This window comes from Trichosurus vulpecula, chromosome 1, assembly GCF_011100635.1.
Source record: "Trichosurus vulpecula isolate mTriVul1 chromosome 1, mTriVul1.pri, whole genome shotgun sequence".
In the NCBI taxonomy this organism is placed as follows: Eukaryota; Metazoa; Chordata; class Mammalia; order Diprotodontia; family Phalangeridae; genus Trichosurus; species Trichosurus vulpecula.
The window spans coordinates 305,693,965-305,720,674 of record NC_050573.1 but is presented as its reverse complement, the minus strand read 5'-3'; the positions used below and the strand labels follow the sequence as shown (position 1 = coordinate 305,720,674).

At 37.5% G+C, this 26,710-nt stretch overlaps 1 protein-coding gene across 1 annotated transcript in view; it reads right to left on the bottom strand.

Moving 5' to 3' along the window:
• Nucleotides 1-1,296: 1,296 nt before the first annotated feature.
• RALYL (RALY RNA binding protein like) overlaps nucleotides 1,297-26,710 on the bottom strand; it is a 179,348-nt gene continuing 153,934 nt past the window's right edge. The window contains exon 7 of the mRNA XM_036742106.1: nucleotides 1,297-2,335. Within this exon, the coding sequence (XP_036598001.1) occupies nucleotides 2,318-2,335 (18 nt within the window). The 3' untranslated portion in view covers nucleotides 1,297-2,317. The remainder of the gene's footprint in view (nucleotides 2,336-26,710) is intronic.

Sequence of the window (26,710 nt, the reverse complement as noted above, 5' to 3'; positions counted from 1 at the left end):
ATATCTATCTATCTATGTGGCAGGAGAGACAGTGTGGTATGGTGGGTATGAGACTAGCCTTGGAGTTTAGAAGATCTGGATTCAAATGCTTCCTCTGACACATATTGGCTAGGTGACCATATCTCCAAATTCTCCCAGTTTTGCTCCTCTGTCAAAAAAGGAAAGTGCCAGTCCTTGATGAAGCCATGCAGGCTCTTTGTCATGAAACAAGCTTTATAGATCTCCACTAACCATCTCTTTAAAGATTCAATCTCAAATATTCTCAGGAATTGAAGTAGAGCTCATTGGCCTATAGTTTGCAGACTTGGATTTCTTCCCTAATATTTGCCCTTCTCTAGTTCTCCAGTACTTCTCCCATTTCCCACACATTTTGGATATCATTGACAATGGCTTATCTCCCAGTTTTTTTTTAGTACTCAAGGATGAAGTTCATTTCGGTTAGGTGACTTGAATTCTCTGAGAGCAATTCCATTTCTTGTCCTTCACTCTCATTACATAACCAGAGTATTTCCTTGTCACTGATAATACTCGTAGGGTCAAACCATCAAGGAGGCTAAGTTACTTGCCCAAAATCACACAGGTAGTCAGCATTAGGGTAGGATTTGTATCCAGGTCCTCTGATTCCAGAATCAGTGCTCTTCCCACTGCTTCTCAGTGGCACTGTTGTTATAAGATATTTATTGAGGGCAGGAAATTGACATAATGGAAGGATTACTGAATTTGGAATCAGAGGTAATTTTATACCCAGGATCTAGTGGCCTAATTCCAACATTAAAAACTGTTTGGCTCAAATTCTTCCCTTAGAAAGGGGCCCATCCAGTTTATACTTGACCCATAGTGAGGAGGACTCCACCAGAGAGAGGAAGGTACTTCGATCAGAGATTTTCTCATCATAGAATCCTTAGTTTTCTTCAGAACTTGGCTTAATTAACCCTTTCAGAAAACCTAGCCTGACCCCTATTTTGGGTATATTTTGTATTTAATTTTCAATGTACATGTTATCTGCTCCTCCATCCCTCAATAGAAGATAAGATTCTCGAGGGCAGAGACTGTTCTGTTTTTTTTGTTTTTCTTTTGTCTCTAGCTCCTAGCATAATGCCTGGCACATAGGTACTGAATAAATTCTTGTTGTATTATTGAATCAGTTATTAGAGCTTGTGACTTTATTTTTGCATAGAGGGCTCATCTTTTCCAAAATACTTTCCTGTGTAAAGATGTAGAATGGCAGGGGGAAAAACAGAAGGAAATTAATATCAAAACTAACAACAGCCCAAAGAAAAGTAACACATCAAATTTGTTTGAAAAGAAACAATATTTATTAAGAAATTATATGTTGAATTCTCCTACAGTCTCTGTGAACATGGACTCTTCCATGTCCATAGCACAAGACAATAGCTATGGCATCTGGAGAACACTTGAGATGCTCAGTAACGGAAAGCTCCTATGATCAGAAGATGAACGAAGTGTTAAATCTCATTTAAAATTTTGGATTTAGGGAAAGAACTGTCATTTCACTTGAGAGGAAATAGGGAAATCATCTGCACTGGTTTGGCCATTTCTCAGGGTGATTCTATACCTCTGACTGAGGCATCACTCAGAAAGATTGTTAATAATTGGCTTGTCCCTGACTAGGGGAGCTGAGCATGCTCATTTTAAAGACATCAGGTGAAAATGATAGGTTTTGAATGATTCATATCGTGTTTGAAAAATTTGCATTCTTCAGCATTTCTAACAGTGCATATAGAGAACAGAAATATAACTTTGCCTTGGTATTTTATGCCTATGAACTGAAGTTATAACTAGAAAGTCTAAAAACCAAAAGTAATGAGACCTAGCATACAACATGTCTAATCATAACATGATACCGTTATAATTAAGCTTTAAACAGATAATTGTGATATCATCTGACTTTAAATATGATATACAGTAAAACATGCTAATCATAAAAATAGCTTTTACAAATATACATTTGTATACAGTGTCTCCCTTACCTTTTATATATGTCCTTCACATTATCATACAGTACACTGGCCTTTAAGACATCAAAATGAGAAAAAAAAAGACCAATAATTTTCCAGGAAAAAAAAAACACAGTTTACAATCTAAATCATAAAAATCTGACAATTGTACAGCTCAAAACATATAAGAAATGGAGTTTCTAAGGTAGAACAATATTGTCCATTATATTTACTTGAGTTTTCATACAAATCTGATTGAGGATGTTGCTATCCAGTAAGAAACCGCAGTTCACATTTCTGGGGGAGGGTGGTCACAGTTTCTCTTTTCATCATACACAGGCATCACATATGACTTCAGATCACTTTATCTGTAGAAACTGAGAGAAGATATATATAGATGTTTAATACAAAACCTATGACTTTATCTTGGTAGCACATACGCATTTGGTTTTAAGACTAAGTAAAGATTGAAGTATGATGACTAGCTCATTTCTCATTTTTAGGATCCTCTGATATTGCCATTAAAAGTTGTACATTCTGTTGGCTTGAAGATATTTTTAAAGGAAAGCCTCTGCCATATTTATTATCATTTGTCTGACAATAATTTTGTCCAGTGACTAGAGGAGACTAGAAATTTTGGATTTAGGGAAAGAACTGTCATTTCACTTGAGAGGAAATAGGGAAATCGTCTGCACTGGTATGGCCATTTCTCAGGGTGATTCTATACCTCTGACTGAGGCATCACTCAGAAAGATTGTTAATAATTGGCTTGTCCCTGACTAGGGGAGTCTAGAAATTAGCAGAGCAATCCTAAAATTCCTTATATTCCTTATATATAATTCCTCCAATTACTAAACCTGATTTTCTGACCTAAGCATTGGAGATTGTGATGACCTTCAATTAGAGTGATTACAGAATTAAGAACTGGAAAGGACCTTAAAGATCATGGAATACAACTTCCTCATTCGACATCTCAGAGAAATAATGCTGGAAAGGTTAAGAAAATTGCTCCAGGTCACAAAATTAGTAAGTAGTAAAGCCAGGATTTACACCCAGTTAAGAAAATTGCTCAAGGTCACAACATAAGTAAGAAGTAAAGCCAGGATTTACACCCAGTATTCTAGATTCTCAACCCAGTACTCTTTTCATTATATTGTGTTGATTTCCAAGAGGAGGCAAACTTCTGAAAGGTTCACGTGAAGGTAGGAGATGAAATCCTTGAGGTAGCTTTTTAAAAAAGACATATTGGAGGAAAAGAGGAAGCTCAAAGAAGGGGTAGTAAAGTGCCTGAAGTAGGTGGGACAATTGTTAAAAATAACTAGCTGAAATAAAAATAAACTTACGTACAAAGTTATGGAACATTTATGATTTAATTTGCAAAGCTAGCATTTGCATATCAAACCAGGTCCTCTGAGTTCTCAAATGTCAGAGACCAGGAGTGATTTACAGAACTGACTTTTATAACAGAAGACAGAAATTTTTAAAAAATGTAGAAACTTGTTTTAAACATAATTTAATTGGATAAAGCAGGTCATTTGACTAGTTAGCTTCTCCCAAGTTTGTTCTGTTAGCAACATCTAGCTGTCAAAGTGAGATTACCCCAGAAGTTTTTGCTCTACAGGTGATGTCTTTTGTAACCAGAGAGCTCACTTTAAAGGGGAACTTGTGGCTTGTGGTTAGTAGTCACCTCCCTCCCCCATCTTCCAGCTGCCAAGATGACATTGCACATCTTAGACTCTAGCTCAGGGAAATGCCTAGAATCTAGGCCCTAGATGATCTCGATCAGTGCCAGTCACTAGGTCCAAATGAGTTACTAAAACCACTGTCAATGATTTTTGAAAGATCTTGGAAAATGGGAGAGGTGCTACAGGATTGAAGAAGGGCAATACTGTCATATTTTTTAAGAAAAGAAAGAGAATAGGCAAAAATCTAGAATGTATAGCAAAGGGATGGTTAGTGAACATCTAAAAAAAGAAAGGAGGTCCCAAAGAGTCTGTATGACTTCATCTTTTTTGACAGAGAAGATAGAGGAATGCTGCAGACAAACTGTAGTTTACTGAGATTTTTAGCAAAGCCTTTGGCAAAATCTCTCATGCCATCTTTATAGACAATATGGAAGGATGTAAGTTAGGCAGTAGGATATAAGTAGGTAGATTTGGAACTGGTTATACCTAAACTGGTTATATACCTAAAGAGACTATTAGTGGTTTGGGGGTCTACTTACAAGGAAGTTTCTACTGGAGTTTCCAAGAGCCCATCTTTTGCCATGTATAATTTAACTTTTGAAAATTAAAGACTTGAATAAGGGCATGGATACAATGCTTACTTCATTTTCAGGTGAAGCAAATGACAGCTAAAATGAGGGATGACAGAGGCAGGATCCCCAAAAGATTTCAACAAGCCAGACAGAACACTCCGGAATGAATACATAGAGATGAAATTTAATAAGAACAAATTTAAAGCTTCACCTTTGGTTTAAAAATATCACCTTCATAATTTCAAGGTGGAGAAAACATGGTCTCACCTCAAAAAGATTGGAGGTTTTGTTGGACTGCAGGCAAACTCAATGGAAGTAAACAGTATGACACTGCACACAAAAAAGCTGTTGCAAATTTAAGACTTCATTAAAAGAGGTGTAGTATCTAGGGAGGTGATAGAGAGGCACTGTGCTCAGTTCCGGGGAATCTTTTCTAGGTAGGACATTGACAAGCTAGAATAGATCCAGAGGAAACACCATGATGATGTAAGACCTTAAGATCATGCCATACAAACTTGGAAAAAACTGGGGATATTTAGCTAGGAGAAGAGATGACTCAGGCTGAGGACGTAACAGCTGTGTTCAATTATTTTCAGGGCTATCAAATGGGAAAGGGAGTAAACTTGTTTTGCTTGATTACATAAGGCAGAAGTAGGAGCAGTGAGAGGGCATTGGAGAGTGGTAGATTTAGGTTTGATCTAAGAAACATTGCCTTAATAATTAGAGCTATCTAAAAGAGGAATTGAGAACTGCTTTGGGCTGGCCCTTCACTGGAATTGTTTAAGCAAAGAATAGACAGATGACTGTCTTACAAATGGTGTAAGAAGAGGTGATTCTTGTTCAGATCTGGAATGGACTAGATAGCTACTGTGTCCTCTTCCAAATAAAGGATTCTGTGATTTTATGTCAGTTCCACTCTCCCTTTGCTGCTTTAAGAGGAGTGGTTGTTCAGTCGTATCTGACTCTTCATAACCCCATTTGGGGTTTCTTGGCAAAGCTACTGTAGTGATTTGCCATTTCCTTCTCCAGCTCATTTTGTAGATGAGCAAACTGAGGCAAACAGGGTTCAGTGACTTGCCCAGGGTCACATAGCTAGTAAGTGTCTGAGGAAGGATTTGAACTCAGGTCCTCCTGACTCCAGGCCCAGCGCTCTACCCACCTCACCATCTAACTGCCACAAAGAGGAGTGGCCAAGGGAACAATTTCTCTTCTCAATGGGTTTTACTGAGTGTGGTGCTGAACCTTTTGGAGCTGGAATAGGGCAGTGTCTAACACTATTTCCCATGTCTTGAGTTCACACTAATTAGGTGATTAGAAAGGACAGACCTGGAAGTAGGGAAAGAAGAATACTGTGGACAAGCCATGGGTGGATTTTAAACCACAGATGTGTATGTGTGCATATATATCCATATATATGTAAATATAAATGTGTGCAGATACATGCATACATTATATGTGGATATATATAATGTATGTATATATACATGCATGCAAATATCTATGTCAAATCTTATACCTGGGTTTAAAAAAATCAATTGTATATGAACATGATGAGAAGGCATGTTTGGATAGCCATTTGTCTGAAAAGGATTTGGGGGTTTTAAGGACCACAGTTTCACTAAGAATCAGCAGCACAATATAGTAGTTTAAAAAGCTAATATATTCTTAGATTACATAAAAAGAGACACAATTTCCAGGAATAAGGAGGTGAGAATTCCTCTGTAGTCTTTTGGGGATAGACTACATCTAGATTATTGGGTCCAGTTTGGGGCACCATGGTTTAGGAAGGTTACCAAAAAAACTGGAAAGCATCCAGGAGAGGGCAACCAGGATGGTGAATGAGTCCAATTCTCATTTGAACTAACTGGAAAAGAAAAGGTTCTTGGTAGGGAAGGGACATGATTGTTTTAGTCAATTATCTGAAGGGCTATCTTGTGGAGAGAGATTAGACTGATTTTATTTGGCTTTAGAAGGCAGGGTTAGGAGTAACAGATGGCTTTGCTATTTTCTACTAAAATCACCTTGAGCAAGTCTTTCTGGTAAGGAAGGAAAGAAGGAAATAAGAATTTATTAAGTACCTAATATGTGTCAGCCACTGTGCTAAGCTCTTTGCTAATATTATCTCATTTGATTCTCAAAATAACCTTAGAAGGTAGGTCCCATTATTATAATAATTTTACAATTTAGGGAATTAAAGCAGAGGTTAAATGACTTGTCCAGGGTCACGTAGTGAGTGTCTGAGTTTGTATTTGAACTCAGATCTTCTGACTCCAGGCCCAGTGGCCGCTAAGCTGCTGCCAGGAACTCAGGCCCTCATCTGTAAAATGAAGGCCTCTCTGGGGTCCCTTACAGGTCCAAGTCTATGATCCTCTGAAGTTGCAAAGTCAGGCTTGATGACAGGAAAAACTTCCTTACAATTAGAACTGTCTAAAAGTGGAAGGGACTGTCTTAAAAGGTGGTGGCTTGCCTTTCATTGAAGGTCTTTGAGTTGAGGCTGGCTGACCACTTGTTAGGTATGTTATAGTGGGGACCAGAGTAGAAGGGTCACCGAAGTCCCTTCTAATAGTAAATTCTGTAATTCTGTGTGTATCATTTATATCTGCTGAGAAGAGTAATGTTTAAAGAAACATTTATTTTTCAGAGGTATAATTTAAACACGTCACTTTGAATATGTGAGCATGTATATGTATACAAAGGCTTAATTAATTAGTTGTTTTCATACAGAGGCCTGAACTTACAGAAAACAGTTGCATAAACAACTTAATATCTTAAAGAGACTTGAGTATTTTAAAATAGCTCCATCATTAATATAAATACGTTCAAAATGAAAAGATGAAATTGACATATGGGATGACATCCAGGTTACCTTAGTGCTGAGTTGGACATGACCCAGGCACTGTGCCTGAGACATAGTAAGCATTAATAAATGTTTGATGATTGATCCCAAGTCATCATTAGTTTTGGCTTTGTGTCACTGACATTTAGTTTTCGTGGATATGCTAGTCACCGCAATCTCTTCCTTTGTACATTCAATGCACATAGGAAGAGATTTCAGTTCATTATATAACTGAGATCATTTCTACCTTTCTGTCTTTTAAAACACATCTTCTTATTCAAAATAAAAAGTTTTCAAAATTTCCAAAAAGATCTGTATTTGTAGTTTGTTGAGCTTTCTATTTCCCTAGATAAAGCCTTGGCAGACCTAAATTAATTTAATGGATTCTGATTCCTCCCTGGATGCCTCTGAGGGGCTAGTGGTTGTTAAGTAACTATCCATCTTGTGAGGAAGAAAAAACACCCTGCAGTTTCTGTGTACACCCCATTACCTCCAGAGACATTTCTCATACTAGCCTTTCCTTCACCCTTCCTTTGCTAGCCACTTATGTATGTATATAAAAGGCAATAATTATTCAGGGAAGAAGAGAGACAGATTTCAAAATTATTTATTGGAGCTCTATTTTCTGTCCATAAAGCTTCAAAGCATTTACCTGTCATTGACTGGCACTGAAAAAGCTTCATTGAAGTAGTGTTAAGAAGAAGGAATTACTGTTTTCCTGCCATTTAGAAACAACTAAAAGATTGTGCTGAACCACCCACCTCCCTGCAATGCTCCCAGCCAGGCTAATTCTTTGGGAGGGAAGGCTTGTTCTTTGCTATTTGTTTTGAAAACCCAGGAAGAAAGGTGAAAATCAATGGCATTTCTCTTCAAGAACGACACTCAGGGATAATTGGTTTAATATGAAATGAAGCTAATTGTATTCTATGGTTCCCCCTTAAGAGGTAGGTAATTTATGACTTTCTGGAAGCTAAGATGATGTTAAAACAAATCATCTTGATCATGAATGCTGGCTTTTCATTCACTCCCATTTATAAACAAATGACAAAAGTATTAGAGGTTCAAACATGACAGCAAAATAGAACGACATTGCACCAAGCAATTTGCTTTCATCTAATAAAGATAAAAGGAAAGTATTAAACCAGAAAGACAAAACACACTCAATATTAAACCTCAAACTTATAAAAGTATGAACTGTAATGTTACAATAACATAATATGTGAAATAAATGCCTCTTATTTACAGCTATAAAAATAATTTAGCACCATTAGGGATTCTTAGGATTTCTTTATGATCAGAAATATTTCTGAAATTGTTTTCTAAATAATTGTTTTCTAAAATGAATTTATGATTATTAAATGATTAGAGAAGACAGGAAACATAGTGTAGGGAATGGAGGACACACCTGGGAATCAAAAAGGCCAGGATTCAAGTTCTGTCTCTAATATGTTAATTATGTGGCTGTAGGTAAGTCAGCAACTCTACAAGACTTTGAATTACAGATGAGTGACTGATTGCTCTGCACTGGTGGAGAGAGCTTCTTTCTATGCTAGGAGCTCTCTACAACCAAGGAAATCACAGGTCTAGACACCTTCTAAAACACTCTCCTGCTTCCTTCCCCACCATGATTAAAGAACATTAGTTAGCTATTAGAGCCTATTCCTGAAATCTCTCCCTCCTTCTCTCTCTCTCTCTCTCTCTCTCTCTCTCTCTCTCTCTCTCTCACTTTAATGTCCGACAAGTGCCATGTAGACATTTTTTTCCCACTTGATCCTCACAACAATTCCATGAGGTAGGTACTACATGTGTGACTATCATCACTTCACAAATGAGGAAACTGAGGCACAGAGAGAATTAGTGATTTATATATTGTCACATGGCTAGTAAGTGCCAGCACTAGAATTTGAACATAAATCTCCCTAACTATAAATCCAGAATTCTTTCTGCTATACTGTATTGCTTCTCTTTAAGTATGAAATTAAATGGAAGTAATTATCCAGATAATTTAGACCATAAAACCTGTTAAGGAAAAAGCAGAGTCAATCGAACTTCAGTGATCTGCTAGGTAGTTTATTTCGATCAAATGACACTTCATTGGACTGAGCAGACATAATACATCTCACTTCGATTTTACCTCATTTAACCTTTCAAGAGTTTATACTGATTCCTAGGATCTATATTGAGCACTAAAACAGGAAGTCTTTCTCTACATCAACTGAAAACTTGTTTTAATTCAACACCATTTCATTGCACCTGGGTTTTGTTAGGAATCTGGTCATAGATTATCAGAACCAGAAAGTACTTTCAGTATTTCTTTTAATCCCTCATTTGACAAAAGAAGAAGAGGCCCACAGAATTGAAGGTTACAATGCTAGGCAGTCCCAGCGTGGAGACTAGAGTAGTATCTGTTTAAGAGATAATACACTACAATTTAATGAGATGACTTTGCAGGTACCAAATGTTAAAGCTATCACTTATCCACTGTTGAGTAATATGAAATCATTTTATAGAGTCTGTTTAGGCATTTTTGATGTGGTATTGAGACAACAATATAGTAAATCAAATAGAAAAAAAATTGTGCTTCTTTCATGGACTTGTAGTTGGAAGCTGTTGACTATATTTAATAAATGAGAAAGATACCTAAAATTTGTTCCTTATTAAGAGAAAATGCAGTACTAATCTTTTTATTGCAGAAGGAATTTTCCTAGAAGAAAATTTATTATGAACTATTATGATTCTTGCATGCTTATTTACCTTTCATGATCAATTTAATTGCACAAGCATTTAATGAGCACTTAATATGCACCAGGAACTGTGGTAGGTGTTAGGCATGCTAAGATAAAAACAAAAATGGTTCTTTCTTGTCTTTATGGGGCTTGCATTCTATTGGCCAAAATGGCATGTAGTCAGATAAATAAGTGTAAAATGCATACAAAAAAATCTAAAGTAATTTGAGTGATAAAATAGAGGAGAATGCAAAAAAATATTGGGGGCTAAGTTGAGGAAGAGTTTCACTAAAATCTTTTTATATATAACAACACTCTTCTTCAGCATAACTACTTTTGTTCAAACTATCCTTTCTAACTAGAACAATTTTATTGATTGCAAGAGAAAGAAAAATAAAATTAGTTTCAGTGGAAACAATGAAAAAGCACTTTTGTAGAGTGAAGATATCCATTCAGAGTAAGTGCTCCACTTCCTATCATCTATTTAATTTATGACTGATACGAGGACTTTAAGATCAAAAGCTGGGAAACTATGATACCTAGAACTATTTGTTAACTATGGGATGACTGTATATTGCCTATTTGTGGCTTGGCTGACAGAAATGTATATTCTTCTTTCACACAAAAAACCCTTGCTTTGGAGCAGTAGTATTGATATTTAGAGCAGACCTCTCAGGGACAAGGTTGGACTTCTCAATGGGTCTGGGAAGCAATCTTAAGAGCTATTAAGACTTCAGAGTCTGCACTGCCACCTGCTCCTTAAGAGAGCAGATTGGTGGGAGAAATTCTGCTCCTTGGAGAAACTTGCAGGAAAAACTTGGCTGCCTGGAAGAACTGAATGGAAGAAAGGTTTTGATTCTTGGAAGAAAATGCATTGCTCTTGGTTGAGCTACAACAGCAGACATTGCCAATGCTGCCTACTGCAAAGGAGCAACCATCCAAAACACGGTCAAGGAAGCATACCTAGTGAAATCCAGCAGTTCTGAGGCTAAGGGGTCTGTTTTGCTCAAAGGGCTTAACATTAACATGCCAACCTGGAATTGAATTTAGCTTGAGTATAGTAAGAAAGCAAAGAGGCCCAGAAGAGAAGGGTCACATTCATCAATGACTTGTGGTAGATATTCCCAAGGGAGGCAAGAGACATCAAGTCCCACAGTCTACAGTGGGGAGTTGCCCTGGGCAATGTGTTCCTGATTCATGTGCTTCTTTGCTATGGTTTTGAAAGTTTATACTCACTTTCTCCCTAGAACACTGTGTGCATTGGAAGGAGACTATCCTGGATTATGATGGAAATATTCTTTTAAAATTAGTTTTGCTTTGCTTTCTGTTTATTAAATGTTTCTGATTAAAAGTTAATGATGTACTGGCTAATTTGGAAGAGCACATAGGTGAGGATCTCAAATGAGATAATATATGTAAAGAGCTTTGTAAACCCAAAAGGGTTATATGGATCATTATTTTTCCATTCTTTATGATCTTCAAACTCATCACATCATTTACAGACAGCCAAGGTGAAGATACACCATGGGATTAGATTCTTTATTTTAAATTGAATCATAACATGATTTTGATTAAGAAAATTTATAGAAGGAAAAATGGTTTATAATTAATCCATATTTGGTAGCAAAAATTAGTGTGAATACTGAGGAAAAGTGGGAGAGAGAGGGAAGGGGGGGAGGGGGAGGGGGTGAGAGAGACAGAGAGAGACAGAGAGAGAGAGAGAGAGAGAGAGAGAGAGAGAGAGAGAGAGAGAGAGAGTCTGATTTTACAGGATACTCTATGTAAACTTATTCAAGGATATGTAATTTCATTGGTATGGTGCCTTCTTCTACTGATACCCATGGAAATCTTTCTATGACTTGCAGACAGTTTTTGAATATTGATATGACCAAAAAATTCCCCTACCTATGAAACCATTCTGCTGATCCCCTAAGTTGGTCTTCAAAAAAGAGACATCTAGTCCATCTCTAGGCCTATGCTTAAAGTGTTTCCTGGTATGCTTGGCTGGTCTAGCTATTGAGAACCCATGGTCATCTACACACCAAAAGGAAGCATCAGAAAAACTTTAGAGAAGGGTTATAAACATGATTTCAAGAAATACATTCACAGTAGAATATCCTAAATACTTGGTTGCTTTTTCTTGAGTATTTTAGTAAGGCATTCTATTTTTTGTCCAAGCTGTCTCAATATAAATTTCCTATGAGATGTTTACACCAGCATTAAAAATACAAATGTCATGAGGATCAGGACAATGGAGAACTCACTCCAGGTTCTGAGATAGAAACTTGGGACAACATTAGATAAACTTAAAGTATTACTTGCTAGGGTCTCAAATGGGGTTAAAACCAAATTAAAAAAAATCTCTTGGGGGCAGCTAGGTGGCGCAGTGAGTAGAGCACTGGCCCTGGAGTCAGGAGGACCTGAATTCAAATCTGGCCTCAGACACTTGACACATGTACTAGCTGTGTGACCTTGGGCAAGTCACTTAACCCCAATTGCCCTGCCCCCCCAAAAAGCAAAAAAAAAATCTCTTACATATATAGTGTGCTGCAGTGGATAGTGCTGGATTTGGAATTAACTGGAGTCAGGAGGACCTGAATTCAAATCTGGCCTCAGACACTTGACACATGTACTAGCTGTGTGACCTTGGGCAAGTCACTTAACCCCAATTGCCCTGCCCCCCCAAAAAGCAAAAAAAAAATCTCTTACATATATAGTGTGCTGCAGTGGATAGTGCTGGATTTGGAATTAAAGGATATGTATTCAAATCCTGGCTACATCACTTACTACACATGTGACCTTGGGCAAGTCCCTTCACATCTCTATACCTTGGTTTCCTTGTCTGTGAAATGAAAGGATTGTATTAAATGATTTCTAAGATACTCCCTAGCTTTAAATTTAGGATAGAATTTACAAACAGCTTGAGCTATAGTTTGGGATTCTGAGTCCATTTTTTGGTACACCATTGTGTGGCAATTGAGTTATTAGCCTATGTCCCAAAACCTATTTCATGTGCAGTGTACCTGAGTACATAGTAAAGTGCTGATAGTAATACAGGAATAAAGGAACAGTTGGGTAAATGTAAGAGAAAAGCTCCCATTCAGGGTTGGCAATCTTGGACATTTTATCACAGGATACGGCACAGGGAAGGCTCTAGGTGAGGAGCACAATGAGGGTTCTGGGCCTGGGATAAGAAGGAACCAGGTCAATGCCATCAGCAATGAGAATATTGAAAGAGTTCAATCAAACAAGCACCTATTGCCCACTATTTACCAAGGTCAGTCAATAGGCGTTTATTAAGTGCCCGCAATGTGCCAAGGAGATAAAGAAATGCAAAAACAGTCACTGCCTTTAAAGAGCTTACATCCTAATGGGGGAGACAACATGTGAACAAGTGGGTTGATATAAGTAATCTATAGACCTAGCAGGTTGTTGTTGTTTGTCCTTTCCGGAAGAGGACTATGATGTCAGGAAGGTAAATGTCTTGACTTGCAAGTGAATTGGATTTAAGTGAGGGCTGTGCAAAGAGACTAGCCTCATTTTATCCTTTGGAGCCTTCTGGGTCCAGTGGCATGACATAGATCAGGACAACCGGAGATGGCCCAGGATGCACTAGGAGACCTAGTAGGTAATCTCAGAGGGAAGGCATTAGCATTAGCTGGAGAGTCAGGTCAAATTCTACTAAGGTAGCTGATACTGGAGCCGAGTCTTAAAGGAAGTCAGAGAAAGCAAAAATGGAGGTAAGGGGGTAGAACAATCCAGGCAGGAAGGCTAGCTAGTGCAAAGGCATGTATAGTGTGGGACAGTGGAAAGATAAGAGATGGAATGTTGTGTTTGAAAAACTACAAGAGGTCAGGGTTGTAGGAATATACATTGCAAGGAGGCGAATAAAGTGCAAGAAGGCTGGAAAGGTAGGAAAGTACCAGGCTATGAACAGCTCCTATGAATAGGAGTCTGGGAGTGATTCTAGAAATAATAAGGAGCAATTGGAGCTCGTGGAGCTTTTCTTTAAAATTTAAGTAACTCTCTCTAGTTCTGTAGCATAATTAGTACTTTATTATATACCAGGTTACAAGGAGTGACACTAATGCTTTAGAAAAATCACCTTGGAAGGTGAGTGGAATATATCTTGGGAGAGATTTTGATGCAAGAAAACTGGCTAGAAGGCTATTGCAATAGTCCAGAGGTGAAGTAATACGGTGATAAACAGGTTATGCCTGTGGGCAGGCACGGTGCTAGGTAACAGGGATATAAGGACAAAAAGGAAATTGAAAGTGACCGTAGGGAGATTATATTCCAGGGAGAGGGAAGGGTGTTACATAGAGGATTTACCTTCCTTTAGCCCTTAGTCACTGCCTATTCTTCCCAGGACCGTTAATGCAGTGAGGTGAGAAAGAAATAGGGAAAGGGGAAGATCTCTGCAGCTTTGGGGTCTATCTTAAAGAGGATGAAAAGGAAAGAAAAGGAAAGAGAAATTCTAAGCCATGTTAATGGGGAGACAGAATAGCTATTTCCTCAGGAATAGCTATTTATATATAAGGGATAGCATATACCTACATACCTACCTACATGCATACATGTGTGTATATGTTTATATCTAATACATATGTTTATATTTATATATGTCAATTTACTAAAATACGGATAGAACACAAGCTCCTTGAAGGCAGGCACTGTTGAATTTTTGTCTTTGTATTCCCAGTTTCTAGTATGGTCTCTGACACATAGTAGGTGCTTTAATAAATGTTTATCCAATGAATTCTTGTTGCATATGCAAACTGGGGACTTCCCCCAATGTAATGCTGGTGTAGACAGTGTAAAAGGTATGGCTTGAGTACGGCTAATTGTTTTCATTAACACCTTTTGTTAACAAAAAAATATTGAATGACTGTATATTTTATAAAAGAGAGATATAGCTTGAGAGTTTGAAAAATAATCTAACCTGGATTAAATTATTTAGTTTAGAATTAGGAAGAAAAAGTTTAGTTGGATTAAACAGCAATAACTTTAATTACATTGTTTAAATTCTACTTTGCTGATGTTATCCATATATATATGTGTGTGTATATATATATATATATATTTTTTTTTCTTATTCCTGACCCCCATTTCTTCTCTTACTCCCACATATGTACTATATTCTCTTACTTTTTGAGGTTCAATTCGGAATATGTTTAGAGCGTTTTGCGTTTCCTGACCCAAAATATGTTTGATTAAATGAGTTGATAAATGACTATAATTATGTTTGACACAGGGCTTGTGTTTGATTATGTACCAATGGCTCAGTTTTCATGCCAATTACATACTAACAATGATTAGTTTCTCCTGATACTGGAAATGATCATGATTATTTGAGTTTTATCCTCAAATTTGGGTTACGTTTCAGTAGTTCTAGTATTAGAAGCCAAATGCTAAGTAATATTGACAATCCTATGTCTCTTGGAATGACACCTATTATAACTCTATTTCCTTAGGATTATTATTTTTGGGAAACCTAAGATAGAATCATCCTAGTTCATATCTAACAATTCAATGGGAAATATGTGTTGGTTTAGAATTATAATATAAACAGCCTTTTGACTGTGAATTTCCATTTTCTAGAATAGTTCCCAAATGGATCCTTCTGGTTACTTGAATTTGCTTAGACGAAAGTTACCAAATCCACATTATCTGTGTACCTATACTGTGAATTTTGTTAATAGAATATATACTCTTTGAGGGAAGTAATTATTTCCGTTTTTGCCTATGGAAGAGAATAAATATTTGTTGAAGTGAATTAAGTGTTCAAAGAATTAAATAGAATATAATAAAATGAACATGAAAACTATATTGAATCTACTTGAATTTAAATCTGAGAAATTAAACATAAATAATAAAATATTAATACAACTATAACAGCTAACATTTTATAGTGCTTACTATGTGTTAGGCAATGTGCTAAACACTTTACAATTATTATCCATTTGATTCTCACAATAACCCTGTGAGGTGGCTATTATCTCCATTTTACAGGTGAGGAAATTGAGGCAAACAGAAATTAAGTGACTTGCTTTCATCATACAGCTAGCATGTGTCAGAGGCTCAATTTGAACTCAGGCCTTCCTCTCTCTAAGCCTGGTGCTATATCCACTGTACTGATGTGGATACAGCACATGGTACCCTAGGGGTCAAGGAAAATAACAAGGGTTGATTCTCCGGTACTTTGTGAGACCCCTCCTGAGGGGTGCTCATCCTGTAACTTAAGAGCATCCTGAAGTCCCTTCCTCCTTATCTTGAAATATCATAAAATTCCCCCTGTCCTCCCTATCCCATACCATAAAATTCTTTCTTATCTTGAACCACCATAAACACACCCTCATCCAGAACATGTATAGGCTGCATCCAGATTTTTTCTATATAAGCCCAGCTCCCTCAGATACCTGTTGCTTCACTTTGCTCCGTTGCTCTATAGGCCCATTGCTTTAGCATTAATAAAGCTCTGACTAGCTAAGAGAATATCTAAGTTAATTCTTTCATGATCGAACGGCTCTCCTTAATCCGACCTCAACAGTACTACCTTGCTGCAGTTTCTCCACGTTCTTATGTGTTAAAAACACTCATTTTTCCAGATTGGAGGGGAATGGGGAATGTTGGTTAAATGCATTTTTTTTGGGTGAAATGAGCAGTACCATATTTGCCACACATGGACTCCTGATTTGTAAAGAACTGCACTATAATACATTTTCCACAAAACTATGCTGAATATAACTAATTAAGTCTTTTGTTAGTCCAACAGGGAAGGAGGTAGGATCAACCACGAGGGCAGAAAAGAGCAGGGGCCCTCTGTACTGGGAAGGCCACAGATGTTTTCTCTATAGCAGCAGCTCATGTACTAAACTGCAGACCCGAATTTCTGGTACCAGATTCTTGGTTCCCCAGGCTAGGCCTATACTTCTGACAGTATTATCTGGGGCGGGTGGGGGGGTGACCCTGAGAGGGAGACAAAGGTCAGGGAAGGGTCTAAAGGGCCAAGAGCAAGGGATAAGGGGTTCTAGTTATATAGAAATTTCCTAGGGTTTTTCTCCCCTTCTTTTGTCTCTTCTTTTTTCTTTTCTGGGAAATTTCTGGAAGGGCATGATGTTGGTTAAATCACACATGCCTTCAGGCTAGTGTCTCAGTGCTTCAGGCACAGGAAACACCCCAAGGGAAATTGGCTGTGATAAATCCACATAAGCCAGTCAGCAAAAGCTGTGTCCTTGACAGCATCTTCTGAAACATTCTGCCTCCCTTAGAGCTTGTCTGTGACTGAGGTCAGAGACCTCTGACACTTCTGATAGTTCTGAAGGAGCTTCAGGATATTACAGTGGCTGGTGTCACATACGGACATAATTATCTTTTCATAGTGCTAGAGACACCAGAATGAATAGGAAATTAAACTGAATCTGAACTGTCCCTATGACATACCCTGAAGGTGGCTTGCTGATAAAAACTCTGATATCAGCTTACTGACTTATTTGGTTTTTCTCATAAAAGCAGAGTTGAGGACAGCAAAAAATAAATCCAGATATTGTAATTCTGGTCATTGTATTCTGGACAGATAGTAATTCATATGAATTAATTTACAATAATTTACAACTTACAATAATTACTTTAATTTGATGACAGAAATTCCAAATAGCCTCAGTTCTGACACAGAAAGTTTCTTGTAAGGGGGTTTTTATGTAAAGGATTTCCCTTTAAAATCCAATTCCTTTCAGAATTTTTATTTTTCAGTCATGTCCAACTCTTTGTGAGGCAATTTGGGGTTTTCTTAGCAAAGATACTGGAATGGTTTGCCATTTCCTTCTTTAGCTCATTTTACAGATCAGGAAACTGAGGCAAACAGGCTTAAGTGACTTGCTCAGGGTCACACAGCTAGTAAGTGTCTGTTGCCAGATTTGAACTCAAAAAGATGTTTTCCTGACTCTAGGACCAGCACTCTATCCACCTCACCACCAGCTGCCTTACTGTTTAAAACAATAATATAAATTCCATAACAACATAAATTTAGATGTAGAAGGGATCCCAGAGACTCTCTAGTTCAATGCCTTCACTTTATTGGTAATGAAACTGGGTTAAAAGAGATTAAGTGATTTGATCAAGGTTGTACAGGTCATAAGTAACAAAGGCAAAATTTCACCTAGGTCTTTCAAATCCAAGTCCAAAATTTTTTTCTTATCAACTTTTTTCTTAGATTTAGGTCTCAGTAATTAATGAAAAACTATCAATTATGTATACTATGCTTTACTAATGTACACATGAACCAGAGGTTACAACAATGCATGCCTGGTAAAAATGGATTAATAATGCCGCTCTCCAATCTTGACTTCTAGGACAAGGCATCTCTACCTGTATGTCTCCCAGGGACCTCAAACGCAACACATCCAAACCTGAGCTTATTTTCCTTACACTTAAATCTGGTGAACTCACTATTTTTAAAATTTCCTTCTGACTTCAAAATTTTTTGAATAAACAAACTTTATTCTTCGAACAACACTCCAGAGGTATAGATTGGGGCATGGCAACCCGTATAATAGCTCAGAGATACCCACAGCAGAGAGGTGCCAAATCTCATATCCCAATAAGAAGGAAAAGAGGTTTTTCATGACAAACAAACAAAAGCCAATATCACCTCAAGCCTTGAAATTTAATTCTAAACATTATGCTCCCACTGCAGCACCTAGCCCAGCCATCCCAGCCAGGGGAAGCGCTCACAGAGAAAGCTAAGGATCAGATCCATCTTGTCTCTCCTCTTTGTATTTCAGAAAGTCAACCCCTTTGCACTTTGAAATACAAAAGAATTTGTTTTTTTTTATGTGTGTGTGTGGGGGGGAGGGAAGTCAAAAATACAAGATTCCTTGAAAGATATAACAACAGAGATAACAATTCATGACCTGTTGAAGCAAGGCACAAAACAGGGAGCTTTGTTCTTGCCAAAGCTGTTTGCTGCTCTCGTAGAGGATGTCAAGTCCAGAGACCAAATGGAAGAGGATTTTTCTTTTTTTAAAATTATATTGACATCTTTTGTCTATATATCACATAAATTTTGAATCTATCCTTTCCCCTCCCCTACACAGTAAACTACTACTTGTAATAAAGAACAAAATACAAAGAGTAGTTCAGCAAAAATAGCCAACATATCAACTGAATGCAATAGTATATGCAATGTCCCCCACCCATAGTCTCCCAATTATGCAAAGAAAACAGGGAGATGCATTTTCTCATCTCTTTTTCAGGGACAAATTTCATTAAATTTCACAGCATTCAATTCCATTGTTGTCATTATTATTATTATTTTCACTTATACTGTTGTAATCATCGCGTAAATTATTTTCTTGGTTCTCTTTAGAATCCTCCTCCAGATGTTCCTGATTACAGATGACATTGCACTAATTGCATTTAAGCATGGAATATTGCAGAGTATCCTAAATGAGATGCATGATCACTTAAAATATTTTAAAATAACTATCCATGCAGGTAAACCAAGTACAAGAAGAATGCTTATTACCCAGACTATAATACAAAGTGGGACAGATAGCTCATAGAGTTTATTCATCAGGATGTCTATCTTGGACAGACACTGAAGATAGCCAATTATCTGGGTCTGGATTGAATAAAAAGTGAGTGGTTAGACCTTTGGTAAATTGCAAAAATTTTAACATATTATAAATCTCTTCCTTGAAATAAGCCTCACCTTTAACTTCAGTAATCTTTCAGTGACGCTGAATGGTTGCAATACCACAGTCTCTAAAGACTTAAATTTTTGGATTATCCCATGGATAACAGAAAGGTATATGAGAGACAAAAGTAGGTTGCAACATATTAACAATGAAGGATTCCACAAGAGAAGGGGCATAAAGATGATTTCTCCTTATTCTAGTCCTTCTTCCACTCAGCTTGTCAAAGTGATCTTCCTAAAGTGCAGGTTTGACTGTGTCACCTCCCTATTCAATCAAGTCCAACGACTTCCTGTTACTTCCAGGATGAAATATAAAATAGTCTTTTTGGCTTACATTACCCATACCTTTCCTATCTTGTTACTCTTCTTACACCTTCTGTCAGAACAGTCTGGGAACCAGTGACATTGACCTCCTTGCTATTTCTTGAACACTATTATCTCCTGACTGGGCACTTTCACTGTTGTCCCCATGCCTGGAATTCTCTCCCTTCTCATCTCTGCCTCCTGGTTTCCCTGGCTTCCTTCAAGTCTTAGATACTTCTTATAGAAAGTGAAAATTTAGCTATCTCCTGTCTCCCTGCCCAACTTAATCTTAATATTTTCCCTCTGAGATTATCTCAAATTTATCCTGTATGTTGTTTTTACATGATTGTTTGCATGTTGTCTTCTTGTTTGACTGCGAGCTCCCTGAGAACAGGGAATTTTTTTTTGCCTTTTTTTGGGTACCTCCAACACTTAGCACTGTGCCTGGCACATTGTTGGTCAGTTGTTATTAGTGTCCAATTTTTTGTGACCCCATATGGGGTTTCTTGGCAAAGATACTAGAGTGGTTTGCCATTTCCTTCTCCATTGGATTAAGACAGAGGCTAAGTGACTTGCACAGGGACACAGAGCCAGTGAGTGTCTGAAGCTAGATTTGAACTCAGGGCTTCTTAACTCCGGGCCTAGGGCTCTATCCACTGAGCTGCTTCCGTAGTAGGTGCTTAATAAATGCTTGTTGACTTGACTTGGGATTCTCTATCAAAGAGATGTTGACAAGATATGAAGGCTTCTTATGTAGTGAAAAGGAGGAAGAAGTGATAGACAAAGGCCCACTTGATCACTCTGTATCTATACTGTATTAAATGATCTAGGGCAAGGTTTTTTTTTAACCCAAAGTCTATGAATTTGTGTTTTAAATAGTTTGATAACTGAATTTCATTATAATTGGCTTCCTTTTAATCTTCTATATTAAATTTTGTGTATTAAAACATTTTTCTTCCAAGAAGGGGTCCATAGTCTTCACCAGGTTGCCAAAGGGATACATGACCCCAAATTAAGAACTGTTCTAGAGGAATGTTCTCAGAATGCTGGGAGGACCTCCATGCCAAGCATTTGTAAAGGATTATAGACAAGGGTCGTAGTGGAGGAGGAGGAATGGGTGGGTTGTTGGAGGGTGCACCTACATTGACAGGATCGTTATATCTACCAAAATTTAAAGTACTATATTCCATTAGCAATGGGAAGCCTGACTGAAATTTCAGCCGTTTACATTAGCTTCTTTGAACAGCGAGCAATGATTTACAGGCACAGAGAAGATACTGTTTAGTTGCTCAAAATTCAGTATTTATATATTGAATATCTCATTAATGATTTTGAAATTAACTTTATCTTGAAATTTAAAATTACCAGGAAAGTCTACAAGAAAATTTATTCTTAATTGATCAATTTTCTTAGGAATTACTTTAAACTCCATGTAAATATTAGGAAATTTGAAGCTATTTAAATCATCATTACTACAGCTTCCTCACAGCAAAGATGAGCAATGAATTTTAAAAATAGATGACATGCCATGTTTCCCCACAAAAGACAAAATTATTCCCTATAGAAGAACTTAAAGCTAGCTATCACCGGAACAATGGGCTATCAGATTACTCAAGTAATTAACTATGGAGACAACACAACAAGCCAGCACTTCTAAATTATTACTTTAAAAGTAGTTACGGTAATGTTCAGTTTTTATGAAGAATTGGAGCTTTTCTCTTATGACACTTTATGTTGCAGCTTTTTCAGACTATTAAGACATGGGTATACACCAAAAACTCGATAGTGGCTCAGTTCTCATGGTTCACCCAAAGCTTGTGTTTTGCGTTCCCCAAAATGGATTGACTTACCTTGCTGATATACATCTTGTCTTGGAGACTACCTACTGCCCACTTAAGAACAATTAAGCAAATGTCCTTATGTCCTTGTCTGAAGTCTATATAATGTAACCTCACAAAGACTTCTTTAAGGGAAAACCTCATGTAGTAAGAGCAAAGTCTTCCAGGGTAAATGTCTACTTGACTCAAGCAGGTTTGTTAGTTCAGGCTTGAGATTAATTGACCATCTAATGGTTAACAAAAAGAGTTTTGCCTAGCCATTGTATAGAGAGGATACTCAGTATAAAAGACTAAAGTACTGATTCAGGTGAATAGTTACCCCTCCCCCCCATTTCTATACAGAAACAAATGCAGCTGGTCTGGGGTGTGTGGTGACGGACTCTACAACAGGGGGTCATCTACCAAGTCTGAAGGACACTGACTGCATCTTTTATGCCCTTTGGTGATAGGAAAGCCCCCATGAAAGTCTTAAACCTTATCCTTCTAGACCAATCAAGTCTTGGGGACAGTTACTTTGCTTTTAGGGCAAAAAACCAATGCCGGCCTACATGGCAGGGACTCTGCAGGCCTAAGCACAGAGATTGCGCTAATATCACATCATAACCAATGCTTCCCCAGATAAACACAAAATGAGGTCAACACATTCAAAAAGTAGAGCCATGGGGTCACTAAGGCTGTAGCTACACATAGCCCCAGGATGATTTTGTGTGCCAAAACAAAACAAAAAAGCAGATATGAGAGGGGATACTTCAGGAAGTAAAATGCACAGAATATATTTTTTTAATTGAGGGCATCTTTTTTTTCCTTGGGAGGGCTGGAACTTAAGAAGAAGAAAAAGTAAAATATAGGAAGTGAACAACTGGTTATATGGATGATAGCCTCAGTTTCCCTCAATGGGGATAATCGGACCCAGAATTAAATAGGACAGTGGGCTGGATAACTTTCAGGAAATTGGTGAGTTCCCTTTATGACTCCAAACTTCTTCTGGAAGTATTTTTTAAATGTCATTGATCTCTCAGTGTTTTTGTATGGCTGGGAGACACGGAATATAATAATGTTCAAAGAAGTAAAAATTAATTACCGTGCAGAGGGCAATGGAGAGCTGTATGTATACTGGGCATGACCATTGAGTTTTATTATTTATCATTTGTTAATATTGTTTGAATCTAGCTTTACGTAGCTAAAAAATTGTCTAACCCAAATAGCTTATTGTAGAGGCCAAGTTGTTCTTAGAGACACTTCATGGAAGCCAGATAGTTGTAAGAAATGCTTGGATCCCAGCCAGTGCTTGATTTGGGTCCCCTCAGGTTTTATTTTGGGTTCACCTAAAGCTTGTGTTTTGTGTTCTCCAAAATAGATTGACTTACCTTGCTGATGATATACATCTTAAACTGCCCTTGTCTTGGAGACTACTTACTGCCTACTTAAGAACAATTAAGCAAATGTCCTTATGTCCTTGTCCGAACTCTATATAATGTAACCTCACAAAGACAGGGTGGGAACCATCTCTCTCTCATTCTCATTCTCTCATTCTCTCTCTCTCTCATTCTCTCTCTCTCTCTCTCTCTCTCTCTCTCTCTCTCTCTCTCTCTCTCTCTCTCCTTGTCCCCCTCCCTCCCCCAAATGACCCAATAAATTTCTTTCTAAAATTATTTCAGATTTTTATTTTGATCTCACAAACAAAACTAAGCTGTAACTTATAAGCAATGAAGAATTTTGCAGAAGAATAGAAGAAAACATATAGACTTGAGGAAGTATATGACAGAAGAGAAGATGGGCTGGTCCTTTGGTGAAAGCAGTGGACAACTGGAGTACTCTGTTGGTATCCTCTCAATGCCAGGAGAAAAGCAAGAACTCCTGTTGGTGAACTTGTGGGAGCACATAGACAAACACTGCACAGAATGAGCAAGCAGTGATGGGTGATGATCTGCATGGATGGAGAGAATATCTCAAATGATGAGATCAAAGATCCACTTAACTTTGAGTATTTTGGTATTTTTGGAGTTTGACCAAAGATTATAAAAGGAAAGATTTCTGGCTAGTGTTGGAGTGTATTTAATAATGACTGGGGAAAATGTGCTTGACTGGAGATTTGTAAATTTGCTCTGGGGGGATTTAAACGGAAAATGAAGAAATGCAAAGCTTTGTAAAAAGGGCAAAATGAGAAGTACAGCAAAAGGTAGTAATCCAAAGAACAGTAGTGGAGAAAGTAGGCAATAATTCAAAGGAAATAGGGAGGATAGTTTTGATTCTTATAAGTCATTGTAAAATTATGGGTAACAACATAAACTTGAAATTTTAACACAAAGAAGTAGATATGATACAAGATACCAAAGTACAGTAAAAATTAGACTCATCCCTAGAATATGCCAATATAAAAGTATAACTTGTTTTAAAAAGCAACAATAAACTCTGATAGAAGGGTTGGGGTGAGTGTCTCTTACGTCAAAAGGACAAGCCTCATTATGGAAATTGATTATTCTAGTGGAAAGAATTTAGTTGAGAATAAAAGGAGAAAAACAGTAGTGACATTATGGTAGAAGTGTATTGCCTGGCTAGATGGCAACAGAGATAATGTTTTCCTGAAATAAAAACACAAGATACAGTATTGATGGTTCAGCTATCCAGAAAATTGCTAGAATTACACTCTGCAAAAAGGGATATACCTGATAAATTTGCCTTGCTGACAATTATATACATGTAGCAAGACTGGATCCCACACATAGTATGGGGGTGCCATTGTATAGCTCAAAGGGAAGCGGAAAAGACATATCTAGTATCTTCTCCCTGCCACCCTTCTCCAAGGGAGACTTTAATTCCTCTCAGGAGAGGAAGCAGGAGTTTGGGGCCAGAAGCTTGCCTACTCAACTCTTCTCAGAGAGAGGTAGAATCAGTACCTTGGAATATACCTATCTGTTCCATTAAATATTCTTAGTCTAGGGGATGTGCTTTTCAGATTCAGTCTAAACTTTTGATTGCTATTCATTAATGGGGAAGAAGGATCCAAGCTTTATATTCAAGGCTTTACTACCTTCTCACCAAATACCAGTTCCACAATGAACACTCATAGCAATTAGCAAAGAAATTCATTTATCCCATTCGATAGCAAACAGAAATTAGAGAAAATAAACATTGATTATACACCAGATGATACAACATGATAAAGTTTTCCCATTGGGAACAAGATAACTCAGCTCAACTAAGAGAGGCAGTCCCATATCTCATTCAAGGGGAAATTCCCAAAAGTCTCTAGTATAGCAAGGGGACTGTTAGGGACATAATAGAGACTACTAGCTTCTTTCACTTTGGCTTCTTCCCAGAGTCTTGTTCTCCCTCCATAATCTGAAATGGTGCTGGTATCATCCATCTTGCTTTCTCTTGAAGCTGGACACCAAAAGTGCCTGAAGCAATTGCAGAGCCCAAAGAGACAGAAAACTTGAAGAAATTCTAGAGACTCCTTTTTAGAGCTTTCCTCTCTCTCTCCTGATCTTGCCGGCTCCTCTCCACCTTTCACACAGATATGAGGCATTGCTCTCCACCAGTGAGGCGAGAGTCCAACACCAGTGGGCTTTGAGACTCAGATTATATATTTCAGAAGATGGGGAAAGTAACAAAGAAAAAAACTGCTCTGGATCTAATTCTGAAACATAGGAAGGAACCAATTTTGGTGAAGTGGCTGCAATGGGAATCAAAGAAGACGATGCCTAGATCACCTTTAAACTGATGACAATCAAGATGGACAAAAGGCTAGACAATGGTCAGATGTGTTTCATAGACTTAAGGAAGTAGATTTTTAAAAGTTCAGATATATATTTGGCATAGTCATATGGCTTGCGATTAAAAGGGAAGACAAATCAAGGGAAATAGGTGGCTTTCAGAGAAAAAAAAATATGACAATACTATTGTGAATGATCCTAAGAGACACAAAAAGGTAAGAAATTTAAAGCAAACCATAAAGTTATTTTAAACTGATATTTTAAAAGGACTCATAAAGAAATGGAAGCAGGGATCTACTACCAAGGAAAAGTATAAGGGAATGGAGTCACAGATCTAAATAATGTCTGAAAGGCTAAAGCCCCAAATGAGTTGAGGCTTCATCTTCCCTCACCCCCCAATGCTAAGAACAAAAAAACTTAGTTTAAGATTAATGTTCAAATAAGGATAGCACTTATTGTACAGCCCACTGCTTGATGGGATGTTAACAAATAAGAGAGAATAAAGCAAACCATACAACTCCTAAGTTGCTTCTGTCTCCTCTGTAAAGTGGGTAGGATAAATGTGGTTAATAAGGACTTGAAGCATAATCACACTTTAAAATAGTAATTATCAAAACTATTTGAAACTGGCTAAGAAACAGAAAAAAATGGATTAGTTGAACAGACTAGATAAGGAAGAGTCAGAAACAATCGAACTCAATAACCCAGTATTCAATAAACTCATGAACCTAAATTACTTGGGTAAGAATTCCTTATTTGACAAGAACTGCTAGGAAAACTGGAAAGTCATTTGGCAACTTAAATCAATATCTTATACCTTTTGCCATAGTACACTGAAAATAGATGCACAACTTGAATATTAGAACTTATAATACAAAACAATTAGGAAAAAAAAACAGATCAGCCACCACATTTTTTTTCATTCTTTTCTCTTTAGTAACAGTACCATCAATACTGCTTCAACCACCAATAAATCAGGGGCATACCTGTCTTTCCCCCTTTTGCTTCTCCCTCTTCAATAAGAGCACAGCAGAAAGCAACCGTTACCTCTAAGAAGCTTCATCTCACTCAAAACTATAGGTGCCTCTAGAGGACAATTCACCTGATTTCCAAAGAACTTCAGCTTTTATCCAGGCAATCAAGAATGAGCAGCTGAAGTCTTCTTGTCAGCTGAATCTCCTACTATCAATTTCCTTACACAGACTGGTCAAATGTAATGTTTCCACCTTCTATTAAGTTTTCTCTCTGGCTTAGTTCTTCATCCCAGCCTATTTATTCAAGCCTGCATCCATTTCCCACCCTCACCCATTTTCCCTCCTCCCCCCACCCCACCCTAATTTCAAAGCTCAAGTCAGAGCTTCTAGTTCCTCAAGTATAGC